The sequence below is a fragment of the Ixodes scapularis genome, unplaced genomic scaffold (assembly GCF_016920785.2).
Source record: "Ixodes scapularis isolate PalLabHiFi unplaced genomic scaffold, ASM1692078v2 PGA_scaffold3__209_contigs__length_174095766, whole genome shotgun sequence".
Taxonomy (NCBI): domain Eukaryota; kingdom Metazoa; phylum Arthropoda; class Arachnida; order Ixodida; family Ixodidae; genus Ixodes; species Ixodes scapularis.
This window is the reverse complement of record NW_024609868.1, coordinates 34,893,990-34,909,495: the sequence shown is the minus strand read 5'-3', so window position 1 is coordinate 34,909,495 and position 15,506 is coordinate 34,893,990. Positions and strand designations below refer to the sequence as shown.

The 15,506-nt window shown below is 48.7% G+C and overlaps 1 protein-coding gene across 1 annotated transcript in view; it reads left to right on the top strand.

Moving 5' to 3' along the window:
* Positions 1-15,506, top strand: part of LOC8030744 (bone morphogenetic protein 7) — a 200,256-nt gene that overhangs the window by 106,943 nt on the left and 77,807 nt on the right. Inside the window, 1 exon segment of the mRNA XM_042292372.1 lies at positions 896-970. Coding sequence (XP_042148306.1) covers positions 896-970 — 75 coding nt within the window.

Sequence of the window (15,506 nt, the reverse complement as noted above, 5' to 3'; positions counted from 1 at the left end):
AGCTGGTGTACCGCTGCCATAACTAACCAAAAACTAAAAAAAAAAAGAACTATTAGCTATTAGGTATACTTGGAACGTCCCAAACTCGTCTACCGCGTGAGCTCTCCCTCACGTGTGTATACCTTTCCAAAGGTCGCCTTCTGCGCACTGCCATCTTTCTCTGGTGGGCTGTGGAACGCCTTCTGAGCATGGCTGTCGCTCTGCTGTGCGGTATATCGGACACTGCGCATGCCTCCACAGCTCAATGACTCAGCATTTTTTGGCCGGGTGATAAGCCATGGAGAGGTCTATGAAACACCTCGTAAGCAAGCGAGGAGGTGTTTTATGCCTGTGTAATGAGTGATATTTGTTCCGTGTACTGCACTGTTAGGAATCTGGAGTGCCTATTTTACCACAAGCCCTCGGGAGTCCGCGCTGTGGCATTGGGCATATTCAAATGTCGTGTTCAGTGTCACAGAATACGGTGTTTTTTTAGGTCTAAGCAAATTATCTCCCTCGTCGTTTATCGTAAATTCGTAAATTCCTCCGTAAATTTGTAAATTTCTCTCTTAACACCTTCGTAAATTGCAGCAATATAGACCCTTTTCAAAAGCCAATCGAGCAACATGGATGGTCGCCATATCTTGGGAACAAAGCGCGCGGGATTGGTTCCGAGTCCTCGCCGAATGCTGACGTAGCCCTCGTGTCCAATCAGTGCTCAGTGGACATGCCCAAGCAATGGCGGACAAGCGATGGCGCGAACTTTTGAAAAGGGTCTAATAGACGCTTTCAGAAGTTCGCGCCATCGCCTTTTAAGCGCATTCCGGGAAATGAGACTGTCTCTCAATCTTGTTTCTTTCTGTGGTGTGAGTTGATTTTAAATAATGCATTTTCTTGTTTCTCTTGTCTTTTGCAGTTCGGCGGCACAATAAGAGGGGGAAGAAAAAGACGAAAGAGAAGAAAACGACTCGGAGCGGCGGAAATTCTAGAGGTAAGGAAAAAAAAACTCGCCGGTTCTAAAGGCTGGGTATGAGATTATGCTTGGTAACAGGTCGTTTTATAACGTTTCCTAAATACACATACAGTATCACTGCAATTCGGAAGCCAATATTCTAACCGTTGTTCAATGTGTTAAACTAAGAGTCACGTACGAGTCTTCATGTTCTTTCGCCAAGTCGACAGCCATAATCACGTTCATTGGTCCTTATTGCCGAGCTTGAAAAGACTCGTTCTCGCATGACCACCTAGGAGAGCGCTTCACCGTATACTTCGAATCAACTATCCGAGCCATTTCTAAAGAAACAGCGAGTAGAACGCGGGAATATTTTTAATCCTGAAGTGTGCGAGCGAACGCGGCACACTTCGGGTGGCAAATGTGCCCAGCTCTTTCCCGAGTTGGCACTTTTTAGGCTCCATTCGCTCGATCAATGATCGGCGGCGAATCGGTTTGCTATCCTCCGGGTGTTGCATGTGCTAGCGCGGACTGATTCGTCGATTGCAATGTACGCGAACCTGCGTTGGGATCGCAACATCAGATCCCATCGCGGCGATTCTTTATTTCTCATTCGCTCAGGAGCGCGTGGAATGGAGTTGGTAATTCGGGGAGTGGGACTGAACGCAAGAAGAGCATTGAGGCTCCCTAGAGAGTGACAGGTCAGGAATGCAGCATATATATTTCGCCTCCAATTCAATCTTCCTACATTAGAAAAAAAAAGTGGGTGCACACACACTCCAGGTTTGGCAGATTTGTCATTAGCCTGTGCGTAAGGCAGAGCTTATTCTGCATTCTTAGCCTAACAAGAGTAATCCCTGGAGAAAGGGAAGAAGGGGGACCAAGGACAAACACAAATCTCCAAACACAGGACTGGTGCGCGTCCGAAAAAATACGCCTGGTCCGGGTATCGAACCCGGGACCTCTCAATTTCCAGTGAAGCGATCTACCAACTGAGCTAACCAGGCTTTTTTTTTTTTTCTTTATTACTTGATTTTGACAGGGACAATGCAATAACAAACACTCAAAAGAAGAGGTTAAAAAACCATCAGCTCACCTGGCTGACACAAAAATGTTAAAAATCTTTGAGGTTCGCAAGCCCCTCAAGAAGTGGCAACCATTCAGGCCAAGGTTGTTGGGCCTTATACACTTCCTTCATAAAGCACATTTGCTCTGCAAAATACTTGTGCACAGGACGCAGATCGACGTCTGCATGACGCACGGCCATGCGACACCGCCACAAACTGTGAAGGCCCAGGAGCATGACCATGTCTAGAGGTACGCCCTCGTCCCCTTTAACAGGTAAAAAACGAATTCCATGCGGCGTAAGAGGCAGGTCCTTTTTGAGCGTTCTTTGCAGTACGTCCCAGAAAAACACTGCATCCCAGCAGTCTATAAAAACATGTTCGATTGTTTCCTGCTTTTTGCATAATATGCAGTTATCGGTCCACGCAATAGGCACTCCCTTTTCGGCTAGCCATGCTTTGACAGGTAAGGTTTGGCTGTGCAACTTGAAAAAAAACGTTTTGGTTGAGGCGGGAATGACCATTCTTTTTACACGTTTTAATACGTCCTGCCCTGGGCCTTCACTGAAAAACATACGATACAAAGGAGTGGGAAAAATTAAATCATTAATGTCGTTTGTCAACCGTTTCCGCGAGACACCGCACAAGTATTCCAAAGAAAAGCGTGTTGTTAAAAACTGATAAGCACCAACGACCTCTTTTAGATAGCCGCGTACAGGACCACTGATGTCTATGCCAGACGACACAATGAACTCAGGGAGAGTGCTGCGCAGCCTCGCTTGAATGACAGTGCATAAAAAAGGATCTTTCTGGTCTCGAAGAAAAAAAAATCTGTTAACCAGCTGTCTCACAAACAAATGGGAAAGTCCCAGACCGCCAACACTGACCCTTCGGAAAAGATTCGTTCGGCTCGTCCTCTCCCATACCGAGCTCCAAATAAAAACGGCAAATACACGATGAATGCGGTGAACGTTAATACGTGAACAATGCAACACCTGCAAAACGTACCAAATCTTCGCAGCAAGAAATGTGTTACACACAGATGCACGCGCGAAAATTGATAAACCCTGGCCTCCCCACTTGTTCGCCTTCGCGCGCAAAGCCTCAGTCTCATCGCGCCAGTATTCGTCAGTGTTGCGATAGTGATTCAATGGTACCCCAAGATACCGAGACGGCGAATCCGCCCACGTAATGCGTTCATAAACAGTCGGCGTGCAAGGCCAATCGCCGTGCCAAAGACCCACACACTTTTCAAAGTTAACAGAACTGCACGTATGGTCGCAAAACGTTTCTGTCAACTCTACGGCTTTCTTTACACTGTTTTTGTCGCTACAAAAAATTGCCACGTCATCCGCATATGACAAGATGCGGACTTCAACAGTTTGTAACTTAAAACCTTGAATACAACTACTATGAATGACGCTTAAACAAAACGGTTCGAGAAAAATACAAAAAAGCAAGGGCGAAATCGGACAGCCTTGTCTCACGGAAGAAAGGAGAGGAACGCGTTCAGTCACACATTTGTTCACCACAAGTCGAGTGGCGCAATTTTTGTACGCCATACGTATACCATCACACAAAACTGCCCCTACATTTACATGATCTAAAATAGCAAAAAGGACTTGATGGGACACCCGGTCAAAGGCCTTTTCCAGGTCGACTTGTAACATTGCCACTCTTTTTTCCATAGTGTCGCAACATTCCAAAATAGTTCGTGCAACGTGCACGTTCGTTACAATACTCCTTCCCTTTATACCACACGTCTGGTGCGGGCCGACGATAATGCTAATGACACTTTGTAATCGTTCCGCTAACACTTTCATGAAAATCTTGTAGTCTACATTGGTCAGTGTGATAGGGCGGTAAGAACCAACGGAACGGAGTTTCAAGCGGTCTTCAGTTTTGGGAATAAAAATTGTGTGTGTGTACAAAAACGACGGGGGCAAAACATTAAGAGTATACGCTTCGGTAAACACACAGTGCAAAAACGGGGCAAGCTGATCTTTGAAAGCTTTGTAAAATTCTGCTCCTAAACCATCAGGGCCGGGTGACTTTCCCGGTTTTAAGTTGTCGATGGCTTTTTCTACTTCCCACAACATTATAGGTTGTTCTAACTTTTCTTTTAGTTCGTCTGCCAGCTTCGGCATTAACGGCAAATAAGAACTCCGAAACCCGTTCTTTTTAGGCTCACGATAGCTGAACAATTCTTTATAGTACTCAACAAACGCGCGTTGTATGTTCACGTTATCGCTCGTCAGAACCCCCTGATACGAAATTTCCGTGATTTCATTTTGACTCGCATACTTTCTTTCAGCGCCTATCGCCCTTTTCGTGGGTAGCTCCCCAAGCGATAACCGGTTCCATCGCGCTCGCAGCATAGCCCCCTTGTATTCTTCAGTATCGAGAATTTCGAGGCGCTTTTTGATACTGATAATTTCATCCGAAAAAGAACCTGGCGATAGGCATTCTTCCAGCATCAACCTTTGAAGCAGGCTGTTTAACTCGCGCGTTTCTTTCTTTTCGTTATGCTTCAATAAGCTGGAGCGCTCGATGGAAGTCAATTTTATTTCCTGTTTAAACAGTTCCCATTTTACTCCAAATCCTTGCCCTTTTGCGCTCGCTGAATCTTCAAGATTTTTCCGGACTGCTTGTACAAAAACCTCGTCTTCAAGGAGTTTGCAATTAAATTTCCACAAGTCCCACGTGAACTTTTTAGGCGTATCTTTAGAGGAACAAACTAAAAAAGAAACAAGGCAATGATCACTGAACGACACGTGATCAACGGCATATTGCTTGCACGCTCTTACAAGGTCGAGTGAGACATACGCTCTATCCAAGCGGGCATGACTTGCACCTTGGAAATGCGTGTACTTTAAACCCCTACCGCGGGACGCGCAGTGGGCAATGTCTTCTAAATCGCACCGCTGAAGCATGTCGCAGAAAAACACGGTGCTCGCGTCCCGAAACCTTACACTATTTGACCTATCCTGCGGCGCGCACACACAATTAAAATCGCCCAATAATATAACTAATCGATCAGTTTGAACGTACTTTTCAATAAACTCGAAAAAAAATAATCGTTCCTCCGTCTTAATAGGGGCATAGATGCACACCACACGAAATTTGTAGTTGGAAATAATAAAATCGCACAAGACAAAGCGCCCCGAATCACAACTAATGACTTGTTCGACTGTCCCGATGGATTTCTTTAGAAATAAAAGACAACCCCCCGACGTCCCCCTAGCGTGGCTGACGCACACGTCATACCTCGCTTCAAAAAGCCGTACCATGTTCTCCGTCTGGGCCTCGCCTTCCATTTTCGTCTCCTGAACCGCGACGATATCCAGGTCATTCTCGATAAACAAGTGGTTTACCTGGTATTGGCGACGCCTGGCACAAAAGCCGCGCACGTTTAACGTGCCCACCCGTAAAGATCGTTCAAGGTTCATGAACTGTTGGAAGGGAGGCTAGACGGAGAACAAGGTAGGCTCGCAAAAAAAGCGCTTGTGCAAGAAAAAGCCAATGGAAACAAAAATACGGTTGACACTTGCATTGACGTTTAGGCCCGAAAAGACTCACAGGGAGTCCTTCCTGCGACGATCGTCCGGCGGGACACGCGGCTTCGCCACGACACGACACTTCTTGATTCCTGGCACAGGCAACCCGCTGGCGGCCATTCCGCCGGTTGCAGCTGGTGCTGGCGCAGGGTCCCTCGGTCGCTTGAGAGTGGAGTCCATGTCTGTGTCCTGGCACTCCTCCACTCCGGCCTCGCTGTTTTGCACACCGGGATGGCCGGGCTTCGTTGCCGATGGACCGCATCCGGATATTGCTGGCTCATGGGGCAGGCGCTCCTTAGTGTCGTCGCTGGGCGTGACTTGCGCTTCGGATTTCTCCTCGGGGTTGCGCACGAAGGACGCTGCGTCAGGGTTGCCGTCGTCGTTGGGCGGGGGCGTACCACTAGGCTCCGTCGATGGCAGGGCGACGGGCGATGACCCTCCTACGGCTTCCTCTGCCTCCGCGTCGTCCATGACGTAGTCGGTGTTGTCCTCCGACTTGCGGTCACGGGCGATAGACGCGTAGGTTTTGACGCAGTCTTCTGCTGCGTGGCCGTACCGGTGGCAGTCCGTACAGCGAGGGACGCGGCAATCTCGCCGGATGTGGCCCGTACGCCTGCACCTAAGGCACAGTGGGGCCCGTCCTGGCACAACGACGAGGACCTTGCAGCCTTCTAGGCGAATTTCGTGGGGGAGGCTGTCGACGGTACAACCGTCCTTGAGAGTCAGGCGTACCGTTCGGGTGTTTGACTCGACCGCCTCGAACCCCTTTTCCCTGAAGAGGTCTCGCGTTACGTCCGTCACTTTGCCGTACCGTTCCATCTCCTTTTTTACGTGACAGCTCGGCACGTCATAGGGCACCCAGTGCAGCTTGAGCCTGACTTCCACGTTGGCAGGGTCCATTACGAGGCACCGCCCCCCTTTTACGGTTAGTTCTTTGGCGTCCACTAACCTCTGCTTTGCTGCAAGCGAAGCCAGCCGTAGCATCCAGACATGGTTCATCTGGTGCGGTCCCGCCGACACCAGATCTTTCAGCACTTGAAGCCGCAGCAGTTCGTCGCGGAAGTCTTGAATCCGGTATGGCCGGCCCTTTACGTCACAGTGCAGAATCACACAGTTCATGGCGATGTATCCGTTCGGCAGGGGAGGCAAAATAATTTTGTACTCGTCAGGGTTTCCAGTGGCAGAATTAGCAGAAGTACCACGGCCAGACGCGGCCGCTGTCACCGCTCCTACGGAGCTCATGATACACACGTCCGTTCGCTTCGGCTGCCGGAAGTGGAATACCAACTGAGCTAACCAGGCGTTAGACGTCATAACCTTAAAATGCAGGCCGTTTACCCTTGTTAGTATTAGACTGGTGGCAGCTGTTGAAACCCGTTTGCTCTACTGACGTCTGACTCCTGGTTAGCTCAGTTGGTAAAGCGCTCTACTGTAAATGGAGAGGTCGCTGGTTCGAAATCAGGACCATGCGGATTTTTTCGGTCGCGCACCAATCACCTAGCTGTGTTCGGAGACTTGAGTTTGTCCTTTGTCCCCCATGTTTCCCTTCTCCAAGGATTATTATCGTTATTCTTGTCCAGCTTGCTTGCACCTTTGCATTAATTGCATTATCTCCTTAACTTGTCATGGAATCTATACGTGCTACCCTCGCTATAGTCAGACACAAGTGAAGAATTCGCCAGAAGTTCGTCCCACACCATTATTACCACCAGCCACTGTTCCTCCGCGATGAGCAAAAAGTCCGCTACTGAGGCGCGCGTCGTGCTGACGTCACATACCTCGTCATGGCTACGGCCCTTCCTTTCCGTTTGTTTATTAACTACTAAGAAAAAAACAAGTAGAAAGGAGACATTAGATGCCGCTTTGGGGCGGTACCGGCTACCAATTTCAACTTTCTTTCAACTTTCAACAAACCAAACACTGCACGGAACACCCTGCAATGCACTCCAAAGTATGAAGGTATACACAATTTACATTGGGGAGCAGTGATGTGTTACGCCGGTTAGTCCGCGGAGCGATTCGATGCCGTGGCTGGTACGTGGTGGTGTTTATTTGGACCATTCTTAACTTGTGTTCGAATAGAAAAAAAAAAACCAAAAAAAAAAAAACTAAATTTGATTTTGGCACTCAGACACCGACCGTAAATAAACGCAACAATAAACAAACGCTGCACGAAGATGGTAGCATTAAACTGGAACAGGGGAATAAACTCGCAATCAATTCGCTTTCCGTTTCCAACCCTCAAGGCATTAAAAAAAAAAAATTGAAACTAGGGCCATCATGGCGCACGCACCGTAAGCACCATAGGCGCTTATGAGAAATAAAGCTCCCACGAAACGCAGCACATCCACACACACACACACAGGACGATTTCACGACGAGGCCAATCCAGATAGCGCACCATGAGCCGCCTATGTACGACTGCTCGAATTAGCCGAGCCGCACCTATACAGCTCTCCGTGTGGCCCGGTGCAGACCAATCGAAAGGTAGACGGTATAATCGGGTGTTTGTCTCTCATGGACACACATACAGATGCACCCTAATGTATTCCGACTACAGGATCCAGACTAGCCGGCATGGTACGGCAGCAAACGACGGATACACTCCGTCTAATTTTTGCGATGGACCACAATGGACGCTACGAGCCATCCCAGCCAATCCGGCACTGTGAACGTGGTGCGACGCGCCCCTTGCGGAGGTCACGTGAAATAGACACGGCAGGGTGTTGGCCTCGGTGGCTCGTAGCGTCGTCTGCGGTCCACCGCAAGACCGAAACGGAGTGTACGTGTCTTGGGACCAGCGGCCTACAGACGGCATAGCACGACGGCGGCGGAGGCTGGCGGTACTTTAAACGTGGCGACACGTACGGATGGGCTTCCCCAAACTCGGAAGCAACAACAACAAACAAAAAAACATCGATACAAGAGACAAACAACAGAGCGGAGAAACAAGCGGGGCGCAGGTCTTTCTCGGGACCGAAACCGCTCTGTAATTGGCGCTCCCGCCCTGCACCCCGAAGAGGAGCGAGTCAGCAGGATCGCGAGCGGGGTGGGGCACCAGTCTCACTCACCTGGTCTCACCTGGACGACGAGACGAAGAAGAAAAACGTTCCAATCGAACCCGGATCTTGACTGGCCTGCTGCTCCCATCGTTTTCTCTCGTTTCTTCGCCGTTTCGTTCTTTCGTCTTGTTGTTGGAGGATATGCCTCGCCTCGGTCTGTCCCCTATCGTCTTTGGTATTTCTTTTTTCATTTGCGCGCTTCGCGTGCGTTGGCTTCATTTCATACGGCGGCGGCGGCGGCGGCGGCGGCGGTGAGGCACAGCTGACCGATGCTGGGCGCCTTGCCGAGTTTCGGCTCGCTTTGATCATTTCGCCCGGGAAGAAACATATACTGTTCCGGCATGTCGCGTCCGACTTCTAACGTGACGAGGTTAACTTCATCTCTCGCGTTTCTGTTCGTGCAGCTCTTTCTCGCTGTTATTGCTTTCAGCGCAGCTATCTGCAAAAGAAACCTTTACTTGTGACCGCCATGTTTGCCTACGGGAGAACTCTCTCGCATCCGCGGCCCTTCAAAGCTGCGGTCGCACTGCTAGTCATACAAAACACGGTCTTCAGACATTATCTGAGCCGTGTTCTTTTCTCGTATGGTCACACAAAAATGTCCGCGGACAAGTATGAAACAAACATGCTTCGAACATACTCGAGGCTTGTCCGCGGGTCATTCTGACAGCATGTCTGCCGGAGAAACTCCGCGTCTTTTGCATGGTCTGTGGGCTGTGTACTGCGGCTATACGAATTCTCTTCAAACGGACACAAGGTGTTGCGTGGTTGCAGTGTCCGTGCCCGACCGTGCACACGCAGCTGCATCCGGTTGGGAGGTCAGTCGGGTATTCGTGTCCGCTCACGGCCGCCGCGGGAACTCGGGCTTTGCTTTCTTTTGCTTCCTTAATTTCCCCCGCGTACGTAGAACGGGAAGATGAGAGATGACGGCGAGATTTCCCAGTCAGATTGCCAGGCTGGTGATTACGAGAGACCGTGGGCGGCCGGTCTGATAAGCGCGTGTGTATATACCCGCCGCCGCCGCCTTTTGGTGTGCCGGTGGTGCGCTGTTCCGATTACTAACGATAAAAGTAAGATAAGTAAAACGAAGGCGCGGCACCTGTGTGCCATAGATTTGCACCCTACATAGGTGGGTTTTTGCGAGCCGGGGGACGGAAGAGTCTGCGAATGATTCGGAGAGTTCTCACGGTACCGGTTTGCGAAGGAAAAAATATCATCGATTTAATTACCTCGAGCTCGTATAGCTTGCGCTACACGAATGGACGGGGAAGCGGCGTCTATACGTCCCACTTGTTCTCCCTCGCCCGAGTTCGATCGTAGTGCTAGGTTGTAGTGTGAAATTAATCATGCAAAGAATTCCGTGTTATGTGGGGTGGTGTATGGTTTTCTTTAGCATTGTTACATAGTTTTCAACAATGTGAAAGCCCTGTTGAAAATCTAACAGTGAAAAAAAAAGTACCGCATCTCCACGTGGTGAATGATGTTGATTGGGGCGAAGCTCTGGTGGCGCTGATGATACTGATTTCATTGTTCATAGGTAGTGCTGATGGTGCTGATTTTTTTTTTATTGCTCATAGGTAGTGCAGAGTTCCGGGTTGCGTTTCGACTTCATCATTACTGCTTTATGGTCGGTGAAATGCAGTGCCAGTGGTTCTTCTAGCGGAACAGCTTGGATCCGCTAGAAGCCGTGGGAACGCATCTCCACCGCTTAAGTCAACGGTCCATGTCAGAAAGAGAATTTGTGGTATGGAACGTGGTTATATACACATTTGAGCATTTGACCGCAGCGCCCTCTCGTCTATGAACGTTGAGCCAAGGCATGCAAAGTTTAACGCGATTATATACGCATTTGCCCTCAGCGCCCTCTCCTGTATAGACGTTGAGCGGCTGCATGCAACGTTTCATTCATGGCAGAAACCCCAGCTCTTGAGTTACTACCACATCTCAGAGACCCTACTCGTCCCGCAGTCGTGGCCGAGTGGTTAACGCGATGGACTAGAAATCCATTGGGGTCTCCCCGCACAGGTTCGAATCCTGTCGACTGCTCAAACATTTTTTCTTTTTATGTGAGCACGGGCGCCGGACGGACGGACGGACGGACAAGGCTAGACCCTAAGGAGCTTCGCCCCTAAAAAAGTCAAAAGTCAAATTAGTCGTTAGTTGTTTATACATCAGGAGGTTAGTCTGCCAGAATGTGGCGACATTGCTACTCACTGAAGATAAGCAATTTAGCCAGTGCTGTACGAGTGCTAGCTTGGGGTCTTTAACGTGCATCACGCAGTAGTGATACACGACCGCACGCCGGTACGATGCTCATCCACATATCTAACGGTAAATACCACTGGCATTAGACATTTAGTCTTGAGCGAGAAGAAGGCGAGGGGGATGGGGAAATCACGAGCGCGAGCGAACGATCTGTCGGATAAACCGTTGAACACAAGCTGGTTGTGTTTTTCACCAACGAATACGTAGCGAAAGAGGGCCTCAAAGCGCGACAACACCCATTCAACGAGGCAGTCTCGGCAGCTGTGCTGAATTCGATTTGGGCAGACCCACAATGTTTGTGGGGAGAAAATAAACCTGCCTTCTAAATCTCTCTAAAAATAAAGTTTCACTGGCCAAACTGTGCTTTGCAGCACCGCACAGACGGTATCGGCGAATGGGTCTCGCCATAGCCATTTTTATTCTAGAAAGCCTGTCGATTCCATGACGGAGCCATTGAGCGTGCGGCTGCCGCAAAAAGGCGAGAAGCAGCGCCGAACGGTTACCCAAATGCTAGCGCAGAGCCTCTTCTGGGGTAATCTAGAGTAATTATATATGTTCCAGAGCCTTTGCAGTTACTCTCGGGTAGCCTAGAGTTCCTATATAGGCTCCCTACGGGAGCCAGAGTTGCGCGTTCATCCCCGTTGCGCCGTCTTTCCTGCACGGCACGTTGATCTTGCTCCTCACGCGAATGAATTCGGCGAATAGCGGCGCCGCGCTCAAAAGCAGGGGAACGTACTGTCGGGGTACGTGCAACGTCTACTTTCCTGCACGGCATTTGATCCGGATCCTCACGTGATCGGATCTCGGCGAATAGCGGCGCGGCGGCACGTGGAAAACAGACGCGCAACCCTGGCTCCCGTAGGGAGCCTATACAGGGACTCTAGGGTAACCCTTCAGTGGTCTCTCCGCGAAACAACAAACTGCAACGCAGCGCAATAAATAAAGGAGGCTACGGGAGCATGGAGAAACGGGAGAGGGACAGAATAGGGAGGACGATCGACGCAAAATGCCCTCCTTTTCTGAAAAGAAGGAAAAAAAGAAAAAAGAGCGTGTTTGTGTTTTTGGGTATTACCACTGGGGCATTTGTTTGGCGCTGCTGACAGAGAGAGCCCCTGCGCGCGCCCTCTCCTCCGAATCTCTTCTTTTTGCTGCTGCCACGTTCTTTCGCGATTTGACAGGCTTTCTAGAATGAAGGAGGCTAGGGTTTTGCATATCGTTGGAGACTGCACATTTTGGTTTCGGTTCAATTTACAGTTCTGAAAGTTGGTGTACGTTGATGTGTACCGCCCTCCTCCTTGCGTTGCTATATTAATGTAACAGTGTAAATGAAACAGAAAGGTAGGAATTAAACAAAGACACCGCCTGGTATTTTTTTTTATTAAAAATTGACCAGGCGTAAAGTAACTATAGCTCAGCTAAAGCCCGTAAAAGGCATCCTTCTTACACTTTTCAAGAATTGGCGTGGTGAAGATGTCGATCTGTCCGACCCATCAGCGCCTATTTAATTAACTTACTACCTTTCTTCGTATACAATCGCTGTACAGTATAAACAGGCAACGAAATACAAAAGAGCGCCCTCATTCTCATTCGCATACCCGTAGTGCCAACCTTAAGAATAAAGCTATACACGTAAACGGTAGAGAAAACGACCCCCCTTTTATAGCGCGGGCACTATACTCTCTACGAAACACTGCGCACGCGGCTCGTCGTTCCGTGGCTCGACGGAAGGGAAGGTACAGGAATGGTCCATTAGGTCTCCTTAATGGTACACTAAAAGTTCCCCCATTATCCCCCAAACTCGCCAGGGCGGAATTCGGCTCCCGACGCCTACATATGGGAGTGTCTCCAGCTGCCGGATCGAGGTCACGTGGTTTAGGAAACGCTTCTGCAATACAAGCTGCGTGAGGCTTTGCTCAGCCTCGGGGACCGCCATCGTCCTTTCGTCGGACGCATGCGCAATAACAGCCAGTCTGCGCAGAAAGATGTCTGCCGTTAAATTCCAAGCACTTTCCACGGTTTAAGTTGCTCGGTCTTTCTTAAAGCTAGGCTCTCCCCCGACGCCCGCAGCAAACAGCGCCCTCTCGTGAAACTGGGAGACAACAAAGACCCGGAATCCTGAGCCCAACTGCCGCATTCCGGCAGTTGAGTCGATCGGATGTATGAGCGGGCTTCAGGGTTCCGTTTTATGGCCTCACGCGAGAGTGAACCTGGGTACGATAGCGTGAACACGCAATAGCAGCGATCGTTCCAACGGCCGTCTTAGAAAGCGCGAAACTTCGGTCGAGCGTGTAAGAACCAGGCCCGTCCTGTTCTTTTCTGTTCCAAAATATGAACGTAGTCTTTCGCCTCGGGTAGATGGACAAGGTTGACACTGTCGAGCATTTTCGAGTCTCATTCCCCGCTTGAAATTCGTAACAGAGATATATCGCCCAAGATGGCACGCATGTTCTTATCGGAACAGATAATTTAATGACCCCACAAATTGATTGAACAATAATAAATACGTATGTTGGCACAACGAGAGATTTGCGGAAGATGGTGAAAACTCTCGTGTCACGTATTACTCCTCGACCATAGACGAACATGTTTTCTGCTCATAATGTTAAAAAAGAAGTACTAGCGAAGATGCATCGTGGACATATAAAGACAACACGACGCCGTGTGGTTAAGTTTCTGGGTGCACCTTGTGGTGCTTACAAGTACCGATGTTCTTTGAATCGCAGAATGCGCAACGCGGCAGACTGTTGGAAGGGAATGGCTGCGCAGAGCAGCAAAATGAACGGAAAGACTCTCTTTATACTCGCGAAGTGAACCTCATCATGCGTGATACTTGTCGTTATTAGTACAAGAAAGTATCGATGGACTTTACCTGCTGTGTTATTCTAGTACAGAGATGGCAGTAATGACATTAACGTAATGAAATTACCGTAATAAATTGTTTTTGAAAAAAATGAATAATGAAATGAATTGCTTCTCTAGGCTGGTAATTTATTAGTGTAATGAATTACTTTCAGGCAGTAATTTCGAAAACAATTACTCGTGACTTTTTAAATTACTTTTGTTTCAAATGAGAAAGGTCGTTTGCAAGCTTTAAAAAATAAAAATAAAATAATTTGCATGCTGAAATGTGAAAGTCATCAAAGAGAAGAAACGACGGCTACCTGAGTGCAAAGCCTCGTACGAGGGACTGGACAGAGTGTCGATATCGCTGGAAGGCCACTACTTACGAACTCCAGGCAAGACAGATTCACGGCGTTTTGTCATCCCAACGATACTGTACTTCGTTCATCCCGGAGCTGGCAGTGCGGTGGGAGCTACGAGCTAACCAGAGCCAATCAAAAACCTCCCTGTAATCACCTGTCCCGTCCCTTTCTCTGCCCGTGGGTATGAACGAGAGCGTGGTTACGTGGCGAAAGACAGTGTGACTGTTCCAACGAGCACGTAGCTTCCACCGCAGTGTCAGCTTAGGGATGAATGGCTTATAGGCTACAAGGCGAAGGGCACATCGCCAGTGAGGTCAACATATTCCAAAACCTGAGGGGACAGGACAAGAAGATCCCCAGCCTGCTTGTTCTTTCGTCAAGCAAGGCCGAGCCATAAGCTTAGACCATTGTGAACAACAAACGACCGGAATAAACAGTTATTTGCAAATGCCTTTTCAAGGCCCCGGAACGTTTCGTGCGTCCTCGAGTAAAGCAGGTGTCGCTCGCGGTATGCCTAGCTGCCTTCCCTTGGGAAGTTCATCCAGGAATAAGCCTACATGCAGATATCGCCACCCGTTTATTGGGAAAGTACACAATTTAGGAAGCTCGCGTCGTTCCTTTCCTCAACTGGCGACCCTTCTGCCCAGCGAATATCCAGCCCCCTCGTGCGACAACGCGCAATAACTGGGGCTCTTCGGGTGTTTGGGAACAGTGCTCCTCGAGTGGGGTGACCGGGAATACGTCAACTAGAGCTCTTCGAAGAATAGGATTAGATTGTGTCCGAGGCGGAAGGGTAACGTTACAATCACCCTTTAACCAAGGACCTGAACCGTTGAGTGAACTGCGAAACCGGTGAGTCGGCTCTTTGAGTCACATCTAAAAAAGCTGTTCATCATGTTTATCACTTAATCCTGTGCGCCAGTGAAACGACTGTTCAGTATGGTCCACTTTGAGGCGCATAAGGCTTTTCCGGTGTAAAAATGAAAGTCTGAGTTTTAATACGTAAACGGTAAATAAAATTAGCACAAATGATTGCCTCAAGGTATTGAAAAGTAATTCCAAAGTAATTTCATTACTTTTGGAAAGTAATTGTAATGTACTCTCGTTACTTTTAGTCCGCTATAATTTGTAATATAATTTAATTACATTTTGCAGTTTTAAAGTAATTCGTAATGTAATTTAATTACTTTTTAAAAGTAATTTCGCCATCTCTGCTCGAACGTGTCCTTGAACCCCGTTTTTTTTTGTGTGTGTGTGTTCATGTCATTAGTTTGCCTGCGCTTTCACTTTTATTTGACCTGTGCCCCACGTACCCTAATCGCGTAAGAAATTCCTTTTTACAGACACCTTAAAATGCGCGGGCTATACAAATGGGTCGGGTCATATATTTCTGAAGTGTAGTCCACCTAAATGTTTCTTTCATT